This window comes from Austrofundulus limnaeus, unplaced genomic scaffold, assembly GCF_001266775.1.
Source record: "Austrofundulus limnaeus strain Quisiro unplaced genomic scaffold, Austrofundulus_limnaeus-1.0 Scaffold364, whole genome shotgun sequence".
Lineage (NCBI taxonomy): Eukaryota > Metazoa > Chordata > Actinopteri > Cyprinodontiformes > Rivulidae > Austrofundulus > Austrofundulus limnaeus.
The window spans coordinates 208,516-221,110 of record NW_013952766.1 but is presented as its reverse complement, the minus strand read 5'-3'; the positions used below and the strand labels follow the sequence as shown (position 1 = coordinate 221,110).

The following is a 12,595-nucleotide window of genomic DNA, read 5'->3' as shown; positions in this document are numbered from 1 at the left end:
ATTATTATATGAGTTATTTATACTTTTAGCAGCTCTTTTTATCCCACAACTGACCTGCTAAAGATGACAGATTTTATTTTCTGGATCTCTGACAGACGGACTTCAATCTCTGAACTCGTAAAGTTTTTATTTTTTCAGTTTTCGCTGTAATTTTCATGAATGAATGAACACTTTCTTGTATCTGAGGCATATCCTTATATGGTGTTTTTGGGGTGGTAATTATGCTAATCTCCTCTCTCGTGCACGAGCAGCTGGATAGAACAGGTGAATTTACGCAGCTCATTTACACACTTTTCCTGAAGATAGAAGCGTTTGTTGAATCTGACGTGACATGTTCGTACGAACCCTTTGTACGAACAAAAGTAAGAGAAATTTAGAAGAAGAATACGAACATGTTCTTGCATGAGGCCCAATGATCCCAGTAACTGAACCAGGCAATCCCAGTAAGTGACTCAATGATCCCAACAAACAGACCCAATTATTTGAGTAAACAGATGTAATGATCCCAGTAAACAAACCCAATGATCCCAGTAAATAAACCCAATGATCCCAGTACCTAGACCTAGACACAATGATCCCAGTAAGTAATCCTAATGGTCCCAGTAACTAGATCCAATGATCCCATTAAACAACCCTAATGGTCCCAGTAACCAAACCAGTGAAATAATTAGTAAAACAGGTACAGAAACCAGTAAAGCCAGTGAACAGACTCACAGGATGTACTGTTGGCTGCAGGGTGGGGACGGAGCAGTATCCGGGTCGGAGTTGAACCTCAGACTGGGACTGGCACAGCGGGGGGAGGGCAGGGGGCTGGGGAGCCCCGCCAGGAGCTGAAGGAAGGCTCCGCCTCCTACTCCTTCTGATCCATCACCTCCTCCTCCCTCCCCTCCAGGACTGCTCCTCTGGGGGGAGAGGCGAGGACTGGGGGAGAGCATGTCAGGGACTGGGGGCAGCTGGTCCGGGTGAATGGCAGTCAGTGGCTGGTGTCTGGGAGGCTGTGGAGGTCTGTTCAGGACCATCAGCAGTTCTGTGGACACCAGAAGAAGAAATTACTGCTGAGTCTTTATTCAGTCTGGTGTTTTCCTTTTGTTTGTTTGTTTGTTCGTTTACAATCAAACCACTGTCTGAATATTTTCTCATTCAGGAGACAATGAGACATCCTGAACTTCTGGACATCTTGAGCACATTCAACATCTCATCTGAGAAACTTTCTCAGCTCAAACTAAAGATCAGTGAGTGGAACTCACATGCAAATCACTCTCCCTCCCAAGGGTTGTTAGGGACAGACATGAAACAGTTGGACAAACAGGTGAGGACAAACAGATAAGGACATGTGACACGAGGTGAGGACAAACACATGAGGACAGGTGAGATCAGGTGTACCTGGGGGGATGTTCTCATCGGTTGTCTCTCTGTGGCAGACAGCAGCTGTCCTCCCACCCGGTTCAGCGGGGACACCGGGGGTCTTTAGCTCTTTGCTGCCCAGGGGAGGGGGGCTGTCCTCTGGGGACGGTCCCAGTGATGTCCCCCCATCCACGTCCAGAGCCTGGAGCTTCAGCAGAGAGCTCTGCAGGCAGAAACAGAACATGGCAGACTCTCTGATGCAGAGACTAGCCAGGTCCCAGGAGGACTGTGGTCAACACAGCCGGCAGCACTGTCACTGAGCTGGTTCCAGGTATTAGCCAGGCCCCACACCCTGAGGCATCACAGGTGGATGGGGGGAACAGAAAAACCTGCTGGTTGTTTTTCAGTTTAAAAAAAATCACAGGACTGCCTCTGTACAGGAATTAGTCTGATCCAGAAAGACTTATCCCACAATCCAGTTATTAGTCAGGTGTACTGGTGAAATCAAACGTCCTCTCTCCTTCCCGTACTGTTCTCTATTCCAGAAACCTTCAGCGGTTTCTTCTTTTGCAGTCATTCAGTGGATGTTCAGGAATTAGCCAGCTCCAGTTCAATTCAGCCTCTTCTTCTGCACGTTCAGTGAGGATGATGATGGTGGTCTCCTCCCTCCCTCAGCCTCTCTCCCCCACTGTTTCTGTCTGTCTCTCGACCCGCCTCCCTCCCTGCGTGGATTAGTCATCCTCTGTGAGGAGGAGGACGAGGAGGACGAGGAGGAGGAGGGTGACATGTGGGGAGTAGCTCTTGTTATGATGGTTTTTCCTGCATCAGAGGGGGAGGAGCCTGCTGTTGACGTCACTGTCTCATTCACAAAAACGAGTATGATGAAGGATGAAGGAGGTAGAGGGACATGTCTGTCCTCACAGTTTGACACATCAGCAGTTTGCTTGTCCCTCAGCCTCACCTGACGTCATCAGTTACCTCAGCTGGTTCTCTGATACAGAACCGGGTCTGGTTCTGAACACCACATATTAAAATAAAATGTGTAGAGAAAGACTAGAAGCCAAATATTTTTAAAATGCTTATGAATCTGATTTTTAATGCTTGACAAAATATTTTTGTTTTGGTGAAACAGCGCCCCCACCTGACCCAGTCAGGCTGAAAGTGGTACTGCACCTCAGAGGAGCTGAGCGGGAGACGCGGGTTCGATTCCCGCCTGGAACCAGAATGAATTTAGCAATAAGCCAATCTAACCTCTTCTTCTGAGAGCTGCTGGTCTGTATTAATATAAAACACTGACAGTATTATCAGCACAAGTTTGTAGAAAATACTCATAAGCCCTGAAGAAGTACTAAAGTACTTTTACTGTCTTGTAGTTTTACTCTGAAACATTGAAAAACATTAGGATTTAAAGATATAATTCAAACTGAAGCTATTCCTGTGGAACTATGAACAATAAATACACGGAACAGGTTTCAAAATGTTGAATAATTGTGACCAAGTGTATTTATTATTATTATTATTATTATTATTATTATTATTATTATTATTATTATTATTATTATTATTATTATTATTATTATTATTATTATTTATTAAATTGCTAAATAAATTAACCTCAAACATAATACAAAATTATTTTCAAGGCTTTTATTTTCCAAACATACATCTGCTTTGGTGACAATATTTAGGTTTTTAACAGTCAGAACCAGGAAGTTCTTCTGAACTGAGACAGAAGGTGCATTTAGCTACAATGTCAACAAGCAGCATCCTTATTAAAATAAACAAAAACATATCTCACAATATACAAATAAATCTGTGACACTCAGAAACACAAAACACTTTCACTGAAATACTGACATCAAACTTTTTACCCTTTGTCCGAAAAAAATAAATAAATATTTTAGCTGCAACTCAGAGATGCTAAACTTCCTGCTAGCATTTTTTTCCCCAGAGACACAAAATAAGATCCAGATGCCCTGCTGGTTTCCCCACTGACACAAGTCTTTATGCTAAGCTAGGCTAACTCTTTAACTCCACCCAGTTGGATGATGTCAGACTCCACTCTGCCCCCTGGTGGTAGAAACTGAGAGCTGAAACTACAGTCTTCATGCAGAGACGTCATGCCACAAACCTTTTTCACAAAAATATCAGAAAATTCAAATGTCTTGTACAAAAAGCTCCGTACGAAACAGCTTTTAATCACGAAAACTTTAAACATCAGAAATTCAGCAGAACGATGAGTCGCTTTAAAGGAGAAAACGTCACGTCTGTCACTTTTGGCATGCAACAATCACATGATTAGACATGGTAATCCCTGCTTCATCGCCCTGCAGTATAAATCCAGTTTTCTCAAGAAATTAAAGATCCAGTGTGGGGTCTGCAGCGCCATCTAGTGGAACAATTCCTTCAGGATCACTCAGGGCTCCTCTCAGAACTTTGTGACGTTTGATCTTTTAGCAAGTTAGTGTCTCACTTTTCTGTTGAAGGCTTGGTTCCCTCTGCTGCTGCTGTATGAACAGACAGGAAGTCCTGAACTCTGACAGGAAGTCCTGAACTCTGAGTTGGATCCAGTTGAAGCTGAGCAGCAGAGGAACCAGGAGGTTCTGTTCTGTTTGTTGATTTCTGTCTTGTGTTTCTGATTTCGGATCGAACGTTTTATTTTCTTCCGTTCGGATTTTGTTTTTAATTAACAAATAGCAGCTTAAATGTGAAAAAAATATATTTTTTACATTTTTACTTGGAATAAACAACAGATTTTAAAGAGGAGCGGTCTTTTTCTTCTTCTTGAGTCAATAAAAACATATCAAGTTTCAGAGTTTTTAAAGCCATTTATGTTCTTTTTATTTGTTCATCTTTGTCTTGTTGTCAGTGGAAGCAGGGATTTTATTTCTTTTTAAAGGTAGGAGGAACTGAGCTCTGATTAGTTCTGTTCCTGCAGGAAGATCCGGGACATCAAGTTCTGCAGCAATAACCCGGGCACAAAGGCAGATCACAGAGGTCCACCTGTTGATGGAAGAACTTCCTAAATGTTCTCCTGAAGACAAACAATTGATCATAAAGAGAAATCTTTTCTGTCAGTTTCTACAGTTCTTTAATAAAATTCAAAGAATCAGAAGATCTGAGGAAGTAAGAGACTCAAAATTCAACATCTGCTGATGTTTCCAGAACCGATCCAGATCCTGGACAGATCTGAACCTGCAGTTTGTTTCTTCTGGAACAGGTTCTTTCCACCTACTGACATTTCATCATTTCAGCCATAAACATGAATCCAGCTGGACTTCATAGGTGTTTCACCTGGTCCACCTCCTGGTCTTTGCTCTTCATCGTGTCTCACAGAGTCCAAACCCAGTTTAAAAGTCAAAGTCCCATCCAGAGTTATCGTCAGGTGGTGGTTCATCCGTGTCCTCAGGAAAACTGTCAAAGTTACTGGTGTCAATCGGAGACGAGACCTGGACATAAAAATCAAATTCAAACGGTCAGATTTTACCTACTGAGGTCAGAAAATGTTTTTAATTTAATAAAATGTTCCGATCTGGACTGGGTTAGTGTCAACAAACCTGACTGAATCTGTTGATAAAATCAGCTGATCACAGTATCAACTTATCACTGCTTCAGCTGATTCTACAATCATTTGATTGTAGAATCAGCTAATCTTAGAATCAGTTAATCACTAAATCAGCTTATTACAGAATCAGTCGATGACAGAATCAGCTGATCACAAAATTACCTGATCATAGAATCAGTTGATCATATAAATCAGCTGATTACAGAATCAGTTGATGATAAAATCAGCTGCTCACAGTATCAACTTATCATTTCATCAGCTGATTCTACGATCAGCTGATGACCAAATCAGCTATCATAGAATCAGTTAATCACTAAATCAGCTGATCACAGAATCACTTGATCATAAAATCAGTTGATGATTAAATCAGCTGATTACAGAATAATTTGATGACAGAATCAGCTGATCATAGAATAACTTGATTATAGAATCAGTTGTTGACAGAATCAGCTGATTATAGAATCAGTTGATCATAAAATCAGCAGATTATAGAATCAGTTGATGACAGAATCAGCTGATCATAGAATCACTTGATCATAAAATCAGCAGATTATAGAATCAGTTGATGACAGAATCAGCTGATCATAGAATCACTTGATCATAAAATCAGCAGATTATAGAATCAGCTGATGACAGAATCAGCTGATCATAGAATTAGCTGATCACAGAATCACTTGATCATAAAATCAGCAGATTATAGAATCAGCTGATTATAGAATCAGGTTACAGTCAGGGTGCTGTCTCTGCTTTTTTAAATATTTAACATTAATGAGTGCAAACATGTTTATGATCTGAAGAAATGAGCTGTATTATCAACAGAAATAAAGATTTACTGACTGGGTTTAAACAAGTGAACTTCCTGTTTACCTACCTGAGGTGTGATGGGCGGAGTCAGAGTTCCTTTCCTCAGACCGTCCCAGTTAAAACCTTCGAACCACCTGAACAAAGAAGCATTTGTTACGTCTCGTTAGAATTAATAAAAACTGTAACGTGAACGTCTCTCAACTCACTTGTGCTTCTGGATGTCCTTCACCCCATTCTTCAGGTTCCCCAATCTCTCTGAAGGACTGTCCCTGAGAACACAAATAAACAGGGTCATGGACCGGACCTGAAGCTGGACCCAGAAAGTTCTGAACTGGAGACCAGCGCTCCCTACCTGCAGAGCTTCTTGATGAGGTTGGCTGCATTCTTCGTGATCTTCTTGGGGAACTCGATCATGTCGATGCCTCTCAGGATGACATTGTAGGTTTTCATCGGGTCTGGACCTGAGAACGGAGGACTGCAGACACAAACAGAGACTGTAGGACCCTGAACACCAACTGTCTGATTGATGTGGACTCAGGTGTTGCAGTCCTCACCTGCCGGTCAGCAGCTCGTACATCAGGATACCCAGAGACCAATAGTCTGCAGAGACATCATGACCTTTGTTGAGGATGATCTCTGGAGCCACGTATTCTGGTGTTCCACAGAAAGTCCATGTTTTCTTACAGAAGCCAATCTTCTTCGCAAAACCAAAGTCCACCTGAAGACAGATTCAGCTGGACTAAAACAAACCATGTTTTCATCAGGAACTTTAGGAGACGAGAAGACGAGAAGAGACGTACCAGCTTGGCGTATCCTCGGCTGTCCAGGATGAGGTTCTCCGGTTTCAGGTCTCGGTATATGATGCCTTTGGCATGCAGATAGGAGAACGCCTCAACCACGCAGCCGGTGTAGAACCTGGTGGTTGAATCATCGAACGAACCTCTGAAACCAACAGAACCAAGAATCAGAGGAGGTTCTGCAAGTCCCAGATGGTTCTGACCTAATAAGCTTCAGGGATTTAAACTATTATCGTTTTTTCTTCTAATCAGGAAAATGTTGTCCTTATTGTTTGTTTCTGTTTGTCCATCAAAACCAGACCAGTTCAGGTGGATTAATATTCATACAGGTGAGCAGCTTACCTGTCCCTCAGGATGGTCCAAAGCTCTCCACCCAGACACGCCTCCATTAGCATGTACAGATATTTACTGTCCTTAAAGGTCCGGTACAACCTGAGAACCAGCAACACGAAGTCAACAAGAGTCTGAAGATCCGACTCTGCAGCTTCTCGTTCAAATTTTATAAAAACATTTAAAAAAGACATAAAAACCAAACAAAAGATGCGATTTAAAGAGTTTTAGTTGAATAAGTGGGTGTGGTGCTGCCCTCTGCAGGCCTGGAGGAGTGCTGAAGTCACGTCTGACCTGACAATGAAGTCTGAGTGGGCCTCAGTCATGATGTGCTTCTCAGAGCGAATGTGTTCCTGTTGCCTCGTGTCCACAATGTGTCTCTTCTTCAGGATCTTCATGGCGAACGTCTTGGCCTCTTCACTCTTCAGCTGCACCTGAAAGAAGAACAGGTTGATGTTTGATGATGGTGTTCAAAGTCACTGAGAAGACGCTGAAGGTCTGAGGTATGAATGAAAGACTGAAGGTCTGAATGCAAGTTTGAGGTCTGAATGTCTGAGTGAAGGTCTAAGGTCTGTAGTCTGAAGGTCTGAGGTCTGTGGTCTGAAGTTCTGAGGTATGAATGAAAGACTGAAGGTCTGACTGAAGGTCTGACTGAAGGTCTGAGTGCAAGTTTGAGGTCTGAATGTCTGAGTGAAGGTCTAAAGGTCTAAGGTCTAAGATCTGTAGTCTGAAGGTCTGATGTCTGTGGTCTGAAGGTCTGAGGTATGAATGAAAGACTGAAGGTCTGACTGAAGGTCTGAGTGCAATTTTGAGGTCTGAATGTCTGAGTGAAGGTCAAAAGGTCTAAGGTCTGTGGTTTTAAGATCTGAGGTCTGAAAATCTGAGGTCTGATGGTTTGAGGTCTGAATGAGGGAAGGTCTAAAGGTCTGAGGTCTGAAGATCTGATGGTTTGATAGTCTGAGGTCTGAAGGTCTTAGGTCTGAAATTCTGAGGTCTGAAGTCTGAAGATCTGACTGAAGGTTTGTGGTCTGAAGGTCTAAAATCTGAAAGTCTGATGGTCTGAAGATGTGATGATTTGAAGGTCTGACTGATTGTCAGTGGTTTGAAAGTCTAAGATCTGAAAGTCTGAAGGTCTAAGGTCTGAAAGTCTCAGGTCTCAAGGTGTGTGGTCTGAAGTTCTGAAGGTCCAAAAACACAAAGACCAAGAGGTTGTTTTAGCTGCAGCTGATCCTTGTTTCAGTTCTTCAGACCCTGATTCAGACCCTGGTGTTTCTGTAGAGGCCAGTCTGTAAACAGCTCTGTGTCCTTTATAGAACATGACACAATCCTCTATTTGTAGATCGGTTATCTGAGCCCCCCCCCCCCCCCCCCCCCAACACACACACACACGTCCAGAGGACAGATGAACAAACACCAGCAGCTGGACAAAGCTCCATTGAGAAAACATTTAATTCTTCTAAACATCTGGGTTTGAGGGAAGTTTAAGAAAATATTCTTCTTCATCTGTTTGGGATAAAATCTCTTTATTCTAAACTAAAACCAATAATCTGAGACCAAAATGAGCCAACAGGTCCAACAGACCGAAGACCCAGAATCATTTGGTCCAAACTGAACTTTGTTTAATTTAGTGTCAACATTCAGTCTGCATGAGACTCGACTTCTGCAGATCAGTGAAGGAACCAAAACCCAAACGGAGTCCAACTCCCAAAGTTCTGAGGATGAGCCAGTTCGACTCGCCACATGATGGAAACTTGGAGCGACTCGTCAGCATTCTGCAGTCACGCAGGCAGTCTGGAGGTCAAAGATCAACTCTTTCCACAGATCAGTGTTACACTGAGCGAACATCTAAAAATACCTCTCCAGGACCGTCGGGAGACCCTGAGCGGGGACTCCTTCCTGTTTTTGGACAAACCCTCTGCAGGGCTTCCCCCCTAACCGACAGTTACCTTAAGCCCCGCCTCTTGCGGCAGAGAAACCCAATTCCTGTGTCTGCACTGCGTCACAATCTGCTGGGTTAAAGATGTCCAGTCCTGGTCCTCAGGGACCACTTTCCTGCAAGTTAAACGTGTTTTTCTGCTCCAGGATCTGATTTACCTGTTGAATTATGTCTTCAGGATGCATGGTCTGGTAGAGCTACCTTTATGGGGACATTGCATTGAATTCCATTAATTTCTACAGCCTGACCCTGACACCCTAAACATACCTGACTCTAATCCTAACCTAAACTCTATTCACACCTTAGTCCTAAACCAAACTCCTGACCCACCTGACCAAGTCATAAATAATATATCTGGTGTCTGAAGTTGTGACATGTTTACACTTTGCTTTTTTTATTCATAACTGAAAATATGATTTTTTTGTTTACATTGGTACATAGTTACACTGATACATAGTTTCAGTTTTAAACTGGTCCAAAAAAGGTTTAGACTGATCTAACTGACTTAAGATGGGTCTAAACCAGTTTCAGACCTATTCAAGACCAGTTTCAGACCAGTTCAAGACCAGTTTCAGCCCAGTTCAAGATTAGTTTTAAACCAGTTTCTGGAACTAGTCTGAAACAGGTCAGGAACTGGTCTGAAACAAGTCTTGAACTGGTGTGGAACAGGTCTAGAACTGGTCTGGAACAAGTCTTGAACTGGTCTTAAACAGGTCTGGAACTGGTCTGAAACAGATCTGGAACTGGTCTGAAACAGGTCTGAAACAAGTCTTGAACTGGTCTGAAACAGGTCTGGAACTGGTCTGAAACAGGTCTTGAACTGGTCAGAAACAAGCCTTGAACTGGTCTGAAACAAGCCTTGAACTGGTCTGAAACAAGTCTTGAACTGGTCTGAAACAAGCCTTGAACTGATCTGAAACAAGTCTTGAACTGATCTGAAACAGGTCCGGAACTGGTCTGAAACAGGTCTGGAACTGGTCTGAAACAGGTCTTGAACTGGTCTGAAACAAGCCTTGAACTGGTCTGAAACAAGTCTTGAACTGGTCTGAAACAAGCCTTGAACTGGTCTGAAACAAGTCTTGAACTGGTCTGAAACAAGCCTTGAACTGATCTGAAACAAGTCTTGAACTGGTCTGAAACAGGTCCGGAACTGGTCTGAAACAGGTCTGGAACTGGTCTGAAACAGGTCTTGAACTGGTCTGAAACAAGTCTTGAACTGGTCAGAAACAAGTCTTGAACTGGTCTGAAACAAGTCTTGAACTGGTCTGAAACAGGTCTGGAACTGGTCTGAAACAGGTCTTGAACTGGTCTGAAACACGTCTTGAACTGGTCAGAAACAAGTCTAGAACTGGTCTGAAACAGGTCTTGAAATGGTCTGAAACAAGTCTTGAACTGGTTTGAAACTGGTTTAAAACTGGTTTAAGACTGGTCTAAACCTGCCCTGTTGTGAATCCCAGTTAACTGATAATCTGGATTAATCCGGACCCAGTTTAGGATCGTACCAGCTCGACTCGTCCGAAGCCTCCGACTCCCAGCGTGTCGATGATGTTGAAGTCGTTCAGCTTCAGGCTGGAGAAGAAGGCGTTCTCTGCCTCGTATCTGGAAACAAACAGCACCTTGTTAGGAGGACCTGTGGAAACGTTACGTTTAGACGAAGCGTCAGATGGAATCCTCTCAGGTGAGCAGAGACCCTGTAGTCGTACCTGCAGCATTTAACCACGTGGAAGAAGGGGAACTTCTTGGAGGTTTGGATGGAGAAGGAGGTGATGGGGAAGGAGAGGGAGGAAGAAGGGAGGCTGCTGAGGCGTTGTCTCTGCTGCCTCGCTGGAACGGGGAACAACTCTCTCATCTCCAAAAGTTTTTGTTTCAGACTGGATCAGAACAAAAACTCTCCTCCAGCAGAGTGGTTCAATCTGACGTTAATCGACTTTAACAGCCGAAAATAAGAGATTAAGGAATGTAGCTTAGTGCAGTCAGACGGACAAACTGAGACCCTGCAGTTTGTTTTCTGCACATAAAAATGTTCAACTTTTAAAAATCTGGAACGTTCCTGCAAACAGTCGACTCGGCGTCGAACTCGTCTTCAATTCTCACGAGAACGTTCGGCAAAGAGTCCGCAGGAGAGCCGTCTCAAAGGAGGAGCTCCACGTCCAGTTCACATGATGGGGGTAGGACCGAGGACGGCAGTGGGCCCACAGAGCTCTGGTGTGGAGGTACCGGTGGTTCGGTGAGGTTTCCAGATCCTCTAGATGTTTGTGCATTAAGCCAACAGGCGGGTCTGGTACTGAAGTGAACAGAGGGCTGTCAGAATCCAGGACAGAATCACCACGATCAACTCAGAGGAACCCTGAAGGTCTGAGGTCCAACTGAACACGCTCAGACTGAGGAAACCCTCCAAGAGGTCCGTCCTCCAGCCTGCGGGGGGTGACAGCACCTGACAGGGCGACCTGAATGGTTGGACTCTGCCTCCGCCGCTGCCAGGGGTATTTTTAGGAGCTGGAAACATTGCTCAGAGGTTCTCCCACTAAAGGAAGCTCAGCAGGACAGACTGTACCGACCTCCAAAACCAGAGGACACCAAAGGTTTCAGCTTCAGGGATTATCTCATGTCTTCTGTCGGTCGGTTCGGTTTATTTCTGCCCTCAGCGTGAATGTAAAGGTTTTATATTTCTGCACACAACAGAGATCCCATCCACCTGACCGGACTGATGGCTGATAATCTTCTGCGCGGTCGAGTGTTCCCAGAAACACCCACTGGGACCTGAGAGACAGCTTTATTCAGTCACAATGAGAGAAATGTTTCCTCCGCTGCACCTGACGGTCAATAAAACCACTTCATTCAAGCTGCTGTTTGGTTTACGTTGACACAATAAGGCAGTAGGTTCCCAAAGTTGGGGTCCTGAAACATAAAGGTGGGGTCCTGAAAAGATTTTCTGAATTAAAAAAAATAAGAACTAACAACTATTTTTTGCCTTTGTTTTTGCAAAAGAGTAAGGTTAGTGTCCTTACAATGGAGAAAAATAGCATAATGAATATTGTTACTATGCCCTTGTTTATTTGACATGAAAACAATGTTTATCACAGGTCACAGGTCTCTGCTGTGTGTAGTTTGTCTGTTTTAGTCAAGCAGGTAAATCACAGGTTCTCCTGGACCTGGTTTTTGCATTGTGGGAGGAACCCCAACCAAGGTTTTGAACCCAGAACCTTCTTCCTGTGAGCTGACCACCGACCCACCGTGCTGCCTAGTAGGTGGTGAGATCAGGGTTACTAAACCGCTACAGAAAGAAGAAAAAACATGCTTTTCATCAGATTCAACACATTACAGTGTGCGGGACCAGACTTCTTCCTGGAAGCCGTTTCAGGGTGACATGTAAACAGTCTAAATTTAGTTTGTGATAACGAGCAACAGATTAGCCGCTCCGCTTCACCGCACACCAAGGACACTGTGGGACAAAGCAGCGACCCAGAGGAAACACCGTTCTGACCCGGTTCTCACATTCTGACTCAGTTCTGACATTATATATAAACATTTTATTTTATTATAAGTTGTTCATCATTTCAATACAAATCATGATAGTGAGCTTTATTTATATTTATAATTAATAAAGGTCACAGATTAAAAAAATGTTAAGTATAAAGTCAATAAAATCAAATTTAAATTGTTTTAAAAAATAGTTTATTTAAAACTAAGCAGTAAACACTCAGGTTACAAACTGTTTTCTGTTTACTGTTATCATGACGACAAGCATGACTGACAGCACACCTGCTCTGTGTGTGTGTGTGTGTGTGTGTGTGTGTGTGTGTGTGTGTGTGTGTGTGT

The 12,595-nt window shown here is 43.4% G+C and overlaps 2 protein-coding genes across 2 annotated transcripts in view; both read right to left on the bottom strand.

Moving 5' to 3' along the window:
- LOC106528218 (protein FAM13C) overlaps positions 1-2,047 on the bottom strand; it is a 9,856-nt gene extending 7,809 nt beyond the window's left edge. The window contains exons 1-2 of the mRNA XM_014023334.1: positions 1,384-2,047; positions 715-1,027 (exon numbers count right to left, since the gene is read on the bottom strand). Of these exons, the coding sequence (XP_013878788.1) occupies positions 715-1,027; positions 1,384-1,588 (518 nt within the window). The 5' untranslated portion in view covers positions 1,589-2,047. The remainder of the gene's footprint in view (positions 1-714; positions 1,028-1,383) is intronic.
- Positions 2,048-4,152: 2,105 nt separating this feature from the next.
- The window catches only part of LOC106528217 (cGMP-dependent protein kinase 1), a gene marked incomplete in the record, with an annotated part of 33,407 nt that continues 24,964 nt past the window's right edge, over positions 4,153-12,595 (bottom strand). Inside the window, 9 exon segments of the mRNA XM_014023333.1 lie at positions 4,153-4,793; positions 5,781-5,847; positions 5,920-5,982; positions 6,066-6,188; positions 6,268-6,431; positions 6,514-6,655; positions 6,853-6,942; positions 7,135-7,274; positions 10,279-10,375. Of these exon segments, the coding sequence (XP_013878787.1) occupies positions 4,695-4,793; positions 5,781-5,847; positions 5,920-5,982; positions 6,066-6,188; positions 6,268-6,431; positions 6,514-6,655; positions 6,853-6,942; positions 7,135-7,274; positions 10,279-10,375 (985 nt within the window).